At 49.0% G+C, this 12,050-nt stretch overlaps 1 protein-coding gene across 1 annotated transcript in view; it reads left to right on the forward strand.

The window, feature by feature from the left end:
• Positions 1 to 1,164: 1,164 nt before the first annotated feature.
• The window catches only part of EFR3B (EFR3 homolog B), a 340,255-nt gene continuing 329,369 nt past the window's right edge, over positions 1,165 to 12,050 (forward strand). Inside the window, exon 1 of the mRNA XM_082251134.1 lies at positions 1,165 to 1,257. Coding sequence (XP_082107260.1) covers positions 1,251 to 1,257 — 7 coding nt within the window. The 5' untranslated portion in view covers positions 1,165 to 1,250. The remainder of the gene's footprint in view (positions 1,258 to 12,050) is intronic.

Genomic DNA, 12,050 nt, shown 5'->3' on the forward strand with positions numbered 1-12,050 from the left:
GTGAGTGGAGTTGTCAGTGCAGTCAGTGTGTAGAGTTGTCAGTGCAGTCAGTGAGTACAGTTGTCAGTGCAGTCAGTGAGTGGAGTTGTCAGTGCAGTCAGTGAGTGGAGTTGTCAGTGCAGTCAGTGAGTGGAGTTGTCAGTGCAGTCAGTGTGTAGAGCTGTCAGTGCAGTCAGTGAGTACAGTTGTCAGTGCAGTCAGTGTGTAGAGTTGTCAGTGCAGTCAGTGAGTACAGTTGTCAGTGCAGTCAGTGAGTGGAGTTGTCAGTGCAGTCAGTGTGTAGAGCTGTCAGTGCAGTCAGTGAGTGGAGTTGTCAGTGCAGTCAGTGTGTAGAGTTGTCTGTGCAGTCAGTGAGTACAGTTGTCAGTGCAGTCAGTGTGTAGAGTTGTCAGTGTGTACAGTTGTCAGTGTGTAGAGTTGTCAGTGCAGTCAGTGTGTACAGTTGTCAGTGTGTAGAGTTGTCAGTGCAGTCAGTGTGTACAGTTGTCAGTGAGTGGAGTTGTCAGTGCAGTCAGTGAGTACAGTTGTCAGTGTGTAGAGTGTGTACAGCTGTCAGTGCAGTCAGTGTGTAGAGCTGTCAGTGCAGTCAGTGAGTACAGTTGTCAGTGCAGTCAGTGAGTGGAGTTGTCAGTGCAGTCAGTGTGTAGAGCTGTCAGTGCAGTCAGTGAGTACAGTTGTCAGTGCAGTCAGTGTGTAGAGTTGTCAGTGCAGTCAGTGTGTAGAGTTGTCAGTGCAGTCAGTGTGTAGAGTTGTCAGTGCAGTCAGTGAGTAGAGTTGTCAGTGCAGTCAGTGAGTGGAGTTGTCAGTGCAGTCAGTGTGTAGAGCTGTCAGTGCAGTCAGTGAGTGGAGTTGTCAGTGTGTACAGTTGTCAGTGTGTAGAGTTGTCAGTGCAGTCGGTGTGTACAGTTGTCAGTGCAGTCAGTGTGTACGGTTGTCAGTGCAGTCAGTGTGTACAGTTGTCAGTGTGTAGAGTTGTCAGTGCAGTCAGTGTGTAGAGTTGTCAGTGCAGTCAGTGTGTAGAGTTGTCAGTGCAGTCAGTGTGTAGAGTTGTCAGTGAGTAGTCAGTGAGTGGAGTTGTCAGTGAGTATGTCAGTGATACAGTAGTAGTGGGCGGGATCTTCCTTCCATCCCCCCTCCCCCTCTCTCCGGGGAGAGGAGTCTGGTCTTCCACAAAGCTGAGCGCTCTCTCCGGCTCCTCCACTCTCTGGTCGCCTCTTCTCTGATGCTGGAGGCCGGAGCACAGAGCGGAGATGTACGGTAAGAGCGGCTCTCCCTGTCTGTCTGTCTGTCTGTATGGGGTGGGGGTATGCAGCATGCTGTGTGTTGTTCTGTGTACTGAGTGTAGCACCGCGCACCATTGTATGGAGAGAATGCAGCACTGTACACACAGCCAGCACTGGGCAGCATTGTCAGCAGGACCTACAGTGTGGGGTGTATAGAACTGTATACAGGGGGGGGGTGTATAGTACTGTATACAGGGGGGGTGCACGGTGTGGGGTGTATAGTACTGTATACAGGGGGGTGTGGGATGTATAGTACTGTATACAGGGGGGTTTGGGGTGTATAGTACTGTATACAGGGGGGTGCACAGTGTGGGGTGTATAGTACTGTATACAGGGGGGTGTGGGATGTATAGTACTGTATACAGGGGGGTGTGGGATGTATAGTACTGTATACAGGGGGGTGCACAGTGTGGGGTGTATAGTACTGTATACAGGGGGGTGTATAGTACTGTATACAGGGGGGTGTGGGGTGTATAGTACTGTATACAGGGGGGTGCACAGTGTGGGGTGTATAGTACTGTATACAGGGGGGTGTGGGGTGTATAGTACTGTATACAGGGGGGTGTATAGTACTGTATACAGGGGGGTGTGGGGTGTATAGTACTGTATACAGGGGGGTGCACAGTGTGGGGTGTATAGTACTGTATACAGGGGGGTGTGGGGTGTATAGTACTGTATACAGGGGGGTGCACAGTGTGGGGTGTATAGTACTGTATACAGGGGGGTGCACAGTGTGGGGTGTATAGTACTGTATACAGGGGGGTGTGGGGTGTATAGTACTGTATACAGGGGGGTGCACAGTGTGGGGTGTATAGTACTGTATACAGGGGGGTGCACAGTGTGGGGTGTATAGTACTGTATACAGGGGGTTGTGGGGTGTATAGTACTGCATACAGGGGGGTGTGGGGTGTATAGTACTGTATACAGGGGGGTTTGGGGTGTATAGTACTGTATACAGGGGGGTGTGGGGTGTATAGTACTGTATACAGGGGGGTGTGGGGTGTATAGTACTGTATACAGTGGGGGGTGTATAGTACTGTATACAGTGGGGGGTGTATAGTACTGTATACAGGGGGGTGTATAGTACTGTATACAGGGGGGTGTATAGTACTGTATACAGGGGGGTGTATAGTACTGTATACAGGGGGGTGTATAGTACTGTATACAGGGGGGTTTGGGGTGTATAGTACTGTATACAGGGGGGTGTGGGGTGTATAGTACTGTATACAGGGGGGTGTGGGGTGTATAGTACTGTATACAGGGGGGTGTGGGGTGTATAGTACTGTATACAGTGGGGGGTGTATAGTACTGTATACTGTGGGGGGTGTATAGTACTGTATACAGGGGGGTGTATAGTACTGTATACAGGGGGGTGTATAGTACTGTATACAGGGGGGTGTATAGTACTGTATACAGGGGGGTGTGGGGTGTATAGTACTGTATACAGGGGGTTGTGGGGTGTATAGTACTGTATACAGGGGGGTGTGGGGTGTATAGTACTGTATACAGGGGGGTTTGGGGTGTATAGTACTGTATACAGGGGGGTGTGGGGTGTATAGTACTGTATACAGGGGGGTGTGGGGTGTATAGTACTGTATACAGTGGGGGGTGTATAGTACTGTATACAGTGGGGGGTGTATAGTACTGTATACAGGGGGGTGTATAGTACTGTATACAGGGGGGTGTATAGTACTGTATACAGGGGGGTGTATAGTACTGTATACAGGGGGGTGTATAGTACTGTATACAGGGGGGTTTGGGGTGTATAGTACTGTATACAGGGGGGTGTGGGGTGTATAGTACTGTATACAGGGGGGTGTGGGGTGTATAGTACTGTATACAGGGGGGTGTGGGGTGTATAGTACTGTATACAGTGGGGGGTGTATAGTACTGTATACAGTGGGGGGTGTATAGTACTGTATACAGGGGGGTGTATAGTACTGTATACAGGGGGGTGTATAGTACTGTATACAGGGGGGTGTATAGTACTGTATACAGGGGGGTGTGGGGTGTATAGTACTGTATACAGGGGGTTGTGGGGTGTATAGTACTGTATACAGGGGGTTGTGGGGTGTATAGTACTGTATACAGGGGGGTGTATAGTACTGTATACAGGGGGGTGTGGGGTGTATAGTACTGTATACAGGGGGGTGTATAGTACTGTATACAGGGGGTTGTGGGGTGTATAGTACTGTATACAGGGGGGTGTGGGGTGTATAGTACTGTATACAGGGGGGGTTTGGGGTGTATAGTACTGTATACAGGGGGGTGTATAGTACTGTATACAGGGGGGTGTATAGTACTGTATACAGGGGGGTGTATAGTACTGTATACAGGGGGGTGCACTGTACACAGGGGTAGTCCAGTATTTTGTTGGATGGAAAGTGTGGGGGGGGGGGGGTGCACATTATGGGGTGCATAGTACTGTACACAGGGGTAGTCCAGTATTATGTTGGATGGAAAGTGGGGGGGGGGGGGGGTTGCACCGTATGGGGTGTATATAGTACTGTACACAGGGGTAGTCCAGTATTGTGTTGGATGGAAAGTGGGGGGGGGGGTGCACAGTATGGGGTGTATAGTACTGTACACAGGGGTAGCCCAGTATTGTGTTGGATGGAAAGTGGGGGGTGCACAGTATGGGGGTGCACAGTGTAGGGTGTGATGTATTGTACACTGGTACTGCAGCATTGTGCAGGCTGGGCAGTACTACATGTGTTGTGCCATGGTGCTGAATACACCAACAGATGGGCAGCAGAACATGCAGAGTTTGGTATTTTTCTGTACCGTGCAATGGATGGGTGGGTGGTTGGTTGTGTGCGTGCAGGGGGGGGGGGGGGGGTCCAGCTTTGTGCTGTGGAATGCATTAACTGGGATACTGCTGTGTTGTCTGTTGATCTGTACCAATACAAACATTGTGGGGTACATAGCATGCATTGTACCAGTGCTCACTGATACGGTTTGGGTGATGGTGGGGGTCACCGCTGGTCGGGATGCTTTATAGAGCAGAGCTCACGTGCCAACAAGCAGCATTGTGCCAGCTGTGTGCAGAGCCCATCACTGCTCTTTTCACATACTGTAAGGATATGAAATAAAAAATGATAAGGGAAATGTAACTTATTAGAATATGGAGCCCCCCATCAAAGAATATGAAGTGTCTTCAGTATCATGATCGCTCCCTGGGATATTTGGGGGGGTCTTTTGTTACTACAAATCACTGAAATAGTTGGAGCACCCCAGTTTCACTATGAATAGCTCCCATTTATATTCGGGGTCCCCTGTGTACCTTAGTGGGTTCACCTGCCACACTGCATCTTGCTTTGACATTTAGGGACCCCCCCACCTCCTGTAGTTTTATAGGGTGATGTCTGTGCTCCTGGCACCAAACAGGGCGATGCAGTTTGGAGAATTGCTGATGATGGTTTGTACAGAGTGCTGCATAGATTAACCATCCTCAGATATAGCACACAGCATTATTGGAGACTTCTGATTGCTGCATACTTGTTTCCTGCATTGTTACATTGTTCTTAAAGGTCTCTATAGAGTTTGGAAGATGGGCAGTGCCAGCAAAGGGTAGGTCACTGTTACCTAGAGGCAGGGGTGGGTTGCCCTGGGTGCAATGGTTTATTGCAGGAAGGGGGGATGCCTTGACCCTAACCCTAGGGGATATTAGGTCCCTGTGTTGTGGATATTAGGTCCCTGTGTTGTCATTGCTGGTATTACATTGTCTGTGGATATTAGGTCCCTGTGTTGTCACTGCTGGTATTACATTATCTGTGGATATTAGGTCCCTGCTGGACTGGCATGCATGCATGCTCTCATACGAAAACATTGACCTGAGAAAGTGATTATCAGTAGAAATGTGTTTACAAGGGAATCCTGGTGTTTACTGGGATTCAGATTGACCTGTCACTATGTCCTCGCCTTCTCCTTATGTATTTGAAGTATCTATAGAACACAGTAAGGGCTCGTTTACACGTGCTACAAAATGTGGCCTTGGACACTCTTTTTTTTTTTTTACAGCACTCTCAATCAAAGCGCCTGTCCGTAAATAAAGTGGTTACCTTACAGTCCTGTTCACACTGTTGTGTTTGCTTCACTTCCAAAATGATATCCCATGTTGCTTTCTTGGTGCTTCAAAGCTCACCAAAGCCTCCATAGAAGTCTATGACAACTCTCGTTAACAGCACCTGAAGCTTTTGAGGGTTACCTTACAGTCCTGTTCACACTGTTGTGTTTGCTTCTTTTCAAAAATGATACGCCATGTTGCTTGCTTGGTGCTTCAAAGCGTCTCCAAAGCCTCCATAAAAGTCTGACAACACTTGCTTATAGCACCTGACGCTTCTGAGAGGCTTTTTATTTGGCTTCACTTTGTTTTGGAGGTATGGCAGAAATTAGATATCCAAGGATGCACTGGGAAACCATCCAAGTGAACCGGAAAGACGTCATCAGCAGTCACTTCCAGCTCCTGTGTGCATATTCTGAAAGTGTCTAGCGCAGATGTCATAGCTGGCATTTTTTTCTGAGCAACTAGCAGAGGGAACATGTGGTGTGCAACATGGGAACGCTATAGCAGAAGGTGAGCGGAGATCGAAGAGAGAGGACTGAGCGGCAGAGGATCAGCAGGGCTGGAGGACCAGTGCAGAAGAAACTAGCAATGTCACATGTGGTGTGCAGCATGGAAGCAATATAGTCACACTAGACAGAGAGGAGAATCAGAAAACCAGATAATTAGCAGAACTTGGGGTTACTACTGGGGGGGTTATCAGCAGAGCTGGGGGTTATTACTAAGTGGGGGATCAGCAGAGCTTGGAGTTACTACTTAGCAGGGGATCAGCAGAGCTGGGGGTTACTTATTAGTGGGGGATCAGCGGAGACGGAGTTAGTACTGAGCGGGGGATCAGCGGAGACGGGAGTTAGTACTGAGCGGGGGATCAGCGGAGACGGGAGTTAGTACTGAGCGGGAGATCAGCGGAGACGGGAGTTAGTACTGAGCGGGAGATCAGCGGAGACGGTAGTTAGTACTGAGCGGGGGGTCAGCGGAGACGGGAGTTAGTACTGAGCGGGGGATCAGCGGAGACGGGAGTTAGTACTGAGCGGGAGATCAGCGGAGACGGTAGTTAGTACTGAGCGGGGGGTCAGCGGAGACGGGAGTTAGTACTGAGCGGGGGATCAGCGGAGACGGGAGTTAGTACTGAGCGGGGGATCAGCGGAGAAGGGAGTTAGTACTGAGCGGGGGGTCAGCGGAGACGGGAGTTAGTACTGAGCGGGGGGTCAGCGGAGACGGGAGTTAGTACTGAGCGGGGGATCAGCGGAGACGGGAGTTAGTACTGAGCGGGGGATCAGCGGAGACGGGAGTTAGTACTGAGCGGGGGATCAGCGGAGACGGGAGTTAGTACTGAGCGGGGGATCAGCGGAGACGGGAGTTAGAACTGAGTGGGGGATCAGCGGAGCCGGGAGTTAGAACTGAGTGGGGGATCAGCGGAGACGGTAGTTAGTACTGAGTGGGGGATCAGCGGAGACGGTAGTTAGTACTGAGCGGGGGATCAGCGGAGACGGGAGTTAGTACTGAGCGGGGGATCAGCGGAGAAGGGAGTTAGTACTGAGCGGGGGGTCAGCGGAGACGGGAGTTAGTACTGAGCGGGGGATCAGCGGAGACGGGAGTTAGTACTGAGCGGGGGATCAGCGGAGACGGGAGTTAGTACTGAGCGGGGGATCAGCGGAGACGGGAGTTAGTACTGAGCGGGGGATCAGCGGAGACGGGAGTTAGTACTGAGCGGGGGATCAGCGGAGACGGGAGTTAGAACTGAGTGGGGGATCAGCGGAGCCGGGAGTTAGAACTGAGTGGGGGATCAGCGGAGACGGTAGTTAGTACTGAGTGGGGGATCAGCGGAGACGGTAGTTAGTACTGAGTGGGGGATCAGCGGAGACGGGAGTTAGTACTGAGTGGGGGATCAGCGGAGACGGGAGTTAGTACTGAGTGGGGGATCAGCGGAGACGGCAGTTAGTACTGAGTGGGGGATCAGCGGAGACAGCAGTTAGTACTGAGTGGGGGAGCTGAGAACATAGGGAATGTAATCACTTATAGAAATAAAAAAGGGATTTGTAATGTTTTTTCATATCTATACACAAATGTTTTTCCTTTCATTTCTATTTCACTGGATGGGTTGTTTTTCAAGGAGATTGTTTATAACTTTAAAGGATCCGTCCATTTGTCTCTCTGTTACTGGTGGAATGTGACGTCACTTTCAGACATCTTGTGTCTGCTGGAGGACGTCAGTGACAGGATCTCCCTGATCATGTTTATTGTGATGAGCGTTCCTTTTATTTGTGGCGTTCTTTCTGTTGTATTCCTTATCATATAAAATAGAAATCCAGCTAATACAAGAAACATTTTCATAATCGCTTCAGTAGCTGTGCAGACAACTGTTGGCCTGAGCACCGGTGTCCCTGAGAGATAGAAGAAACCATTTGCTGGCCGTACAATCACACACCTGTCCGTCATTGTGTGGAAGTGGTTGTAGCGGGGTGATATGCAGCTGCAGGCATCGCCCCGCTACCGTTTTTTAGAGCTGACAGTGTGATAACAACTGAACAGCTCAGCTGGTATTATAAGCAGCGGGAGGGGACATCCTCCTCTCCTGACGCCTTCTGTTGCCCACCCGAAGACCCGAGCCACCAGCCAGAGACCCGAATAATATCCGAATCGGCTTTGATCGAGTTTCCGATGTAGTGACCTGGAAGCGACGTCACAATGTCACTTTCCGCTTTACTCGGCAGCCAGCGGCAAAAGTTGAAAAAAAATCCAGAGTATTCAAAAACACTGATTTCGGCGTTTTGAATACTTTCAAGTGCAGAGGAGGGGTTTGGGGTCTTTTAGCCCCCCGATCCCTCCATAAAGAGTACCTGTCACTGCCTATTACTGTCACATTCCCCCCGATCCCTACATAAAGAGTACCTGTCACTGCCTATTACTGTCACATTCCCCCCGATCCCTACATAAAGAGTACCTGTCACTGCCTATTACTGTCACATTCCCCCCTCCCCCCGATCCCTCCATAAAGAGTACCTGTCACTGCCTATTACTGTCACATTCCCCCCGATCCCTACATAAAGAGTACCTGTCACTGCCTATTACTGTCACATTCCCCCCGATCCCTACATAAAGAGTACCTGTCACTGCCTATTACTGTCACATTCCCCCCTCCCCCCGATCCCTCCATAAAGAGTACCTGTCACTGCCTATTACTGTCACATTCCCCCCGATCCCTCCATAAAGAGTACCTGTCACTGCCTATTACTGTCACATTCCCCCCCGATCCCTCCATAAAGAGTACCCGTCACTGCCTATTACTGTCACATTCCCCCCGATCCCTCCATAAAGAGTACCTGTCACTGCCTATTACTGTCACATTCTCCCCGATCCCTCCATAAAGAGTACCTGTCACTGCCTATTACTGTCACATTCCCCCCGATCCCTACATAAAGAGTACCTGTCACTGCCTATTACTGTCACATTCCCCCCTCCCCCCGATCCCTCCATAAAGAGTACCTGTCACTGCCTATTACTGTCACATTCCCCCCTCCCCCCGATCCCTCCATAAAGAGTACCTGTCACTGCCTATTACTGTCACATTCCCCCCGATCCCTCCATAAAGAGTACCTGTCACTGCCTATTACTGTCACATTCCCCCCGATCCCTACATAAAGAGTACCTGTCACTGCCTATTACTGTCACATTCCCCCCGATCCCTACATAAAGAGTACCTGTCACTGCCTATTACTGTCACATTCCCCCCTCCCCCCGATCCCTCCATAAAGAGTACCTGTCACTGCCTATTACTGTCACATTCCCCCCGATCCCTCCATAAAGAGTACCTGTCACTGCCTATTACTGTCACATTCCCCCCCGATCCCTCCATAAAGAGTACCCGTCACTGCCTATTACTGTCACATTCCCCCCGATCCCTCCATAAAGAGTACCTGTCACTGCCTATTACTGTCACATTCTCCCCGATCCCTCCATAAAGAGTACCTGTCACTGCCTATTACTGTCACATTCCCCCCGATCCCTACATAAAGAGTACCTGTCACTGCCTATTACTGTCACATTCCCCCCTCCCCCCGATCCCTCCATAAAGAGTACCTGTCACTGCCTATTACTGTCACATTCCCCCCTCCCCCCGATCCCTCCATAAAGAGTACCTGTCACTGCCTATTACTGTCACATTCCCCCCGATCCCTCCATAAAGAGTACCTGTCACTGCCTATTACTGTCACATTCCCCCCCGATCCCTCCATAAAGAGTACCTGTCACTGCCTATTACTGTCACAAGGGATGTTTACATTCCTTGTGGCAGCAATGAAAGTGATCAGAATTTTTTTATTTTTTTTTTAAGGGACAGTGTAAAAAAAAAAAACAAATAAGAAAAAAAAAAAAAACGATGAAAGCGCCCCATACCTCCGTGCTCGCGCGCCAAAGCAAACCCACGCGTAAGTTGCGCACTTAAATGTAAACGTTGTTCATGTGAGGTATCGCAGCGATCGTTAGAGCAAGAGCAATAATTCTAGCCCTGGACCTCCTCTGTAACTCCAAACTGGTAACCATTAAAAAAAATTTAAATCATTACCTAATGGAGATTTATTTTTTAAGTACTGTAGTTTGTCGATCTTCCAGGAGCGTGCGCAGTTTTTTAAAATGAACCCTTTTTGGAAAGTGACCCATCAAGTGATCTCATTTTTTGACATTATTATTTGGAAACCAAGAAACATGTTGGTATTGAGGGGGTTAAAACATGGGGATTGGTATTGATGCAATAAATATAGCACATCATTAAAGTAATACTAAAGGCAGTTTTTTTTTTCTTTATTATAAACAATGTATACTTACCTGCTGTGTACAATGGTTTTGCATAGAGTGACCCTAGACCGTCTCTTCTGGGGGTCCCCCCACCGGCGCTGTCCACTCCTCCTTTTCTTTGTCTGCCCCCATAGCTGTAGGCGGTCCTTCTCCATCATCCCGTACAATGCGGGGCTATTCACCCTGAATTGTACATGGAAGAGGCTGGAGTGCCTTAAAGAGGAAGTAAACCCTCCTCTGACACTTGTACCTATAGGTAAGGCTTACCTATAGGTACTGTAAATATCTCCTAAACATGTACCATTTAGGAGATATTTACCTTAGATGCATCCAGTGACATCACTGGCGCATGCCCTCTGAAGGAACGGCCGCTGGTGCTAAAAAATTGCTTAGAACCCACCAAACATATTATATATTTATATATATATATATATATATATATATATATATATATATATATATATAATTTTTTTTTTTAAGCAGAGACCCTAGAGAATAAAATGGTGGTTCATTGCAATATTTTATGTAACACTGTGTATTTGCACAGCAGTCTTTCAAAAAGCAATTTTTTGGGAAAAAATATACTTCAGTGAATAAAAACGAAACAGTAAAGTTAGCCCAATTTTTTTTTTGTATGATGTGAAAGATGTTATGCCAAGAATCGTGAGAGAATCGGGATGTTTATTCTAAGCAAAAAAATTGTGATTCTCATTTTATTCAGAATGCAGCTCTGTTTTTAAACAAAAAAAGAGACTTTAGTATCGGTTTAACCACTTCCGGACTGCCCGCCAAAGTTTTACGTAGATACTTTGACGTTAAATATCGGTGTTCTGGAAGGAGATGGCTGCCATAACCCCGGTGTTTTCTTACAGGACAGGTGGTCCTCTTTCACATAAAAGTGGTCCCAGCGGCGGATTGGCCGCTTGGTCACTTTTATGGGCGGCGGGAGAGGTTCCCCCACCTGCTGCTTCCTGGTTGTTTACCCCGCTTACCAGAGCCGTCGGTAGTGGGAAAAGGATCCAATTCATCCATGTCCCAAGCAGAAAGTCGAGTGAGGGCAAGCTGGCCCCCACTCAACTCTATGGCCTTGGGAGGACTGGATACCTCACTTCCTCCCAATGGCCTTAAAGGGACCATTTTTTTTCTTGCTGAAATAAAATTACTTTTTTATTTTTGCGTTTAAGGGTAGATGTGAGATGTGAGGTCTTTTTGACCCCAGATCTCACAATAAAGAGGTTCTGTCATGCTTATTTCTATTAGGCTCCATGTACACGGGACGTTAAAAAAAACGTCCTGCAAAGCGATTTCTGACGCTGGGAAAAAGCAGCTGTTAAACGTGCTTTCAGTAGCTTTTTCCATTTGCGTTATTGCCCTATGGGAGCCTATTGATTTGAATGGAAGTCGCACCGCAAGTCGAATCTGACTTGCGGCGCGACCTGCACTGTGAGAATCTTGAGGGGCAACTCCACGCCAAAAATGGGAAAAAAACGGCGTGGGGTCCCCCCCAAAATCCATACCAGACCCTTATCCGAGCATGCAGCCCGGCAGGCCAGGAAAGGGGAGGGGACGAGCGAGCGGCCCCACCCCCCCTGGACCACACCAGGCCACATGCCCTCAACATGGGGGGGGGGGGGGTGTTGGTGCTTTGCGGCAGGGGGAGCTCTGCACCCCCACCTCAAAGCACCTTGCCCCCATGTTGATGAGGACAAGGGCCTCATCCCCACAACCCTGGCCGGTGGTTGTGGGGGTCTGCGGGCAGGGGGCTCATCGTAATCTGGAAGCCTCCTTTAACAAGGGGCCCCCCAGATCCCGGACCCCCTCCCTATGTGAATGGGTATGGGGTACACTGTACCCCTACTCATTCACCACATAAAAGGCAGTGTATGGAAATAATGACAGGAGACGTTTTG

Source organism: Pelophylax lessonae, assembly GCF_965119305.1.
Source record: "Pelophylax lessonae genome assembly, chromosome: 3".
Lineage (NCBI taxonomy): Eukaryota > Metazoa > Chordata > Amphibia > Anura > Ranidae > Pelophylax > Pelophylax lessonae.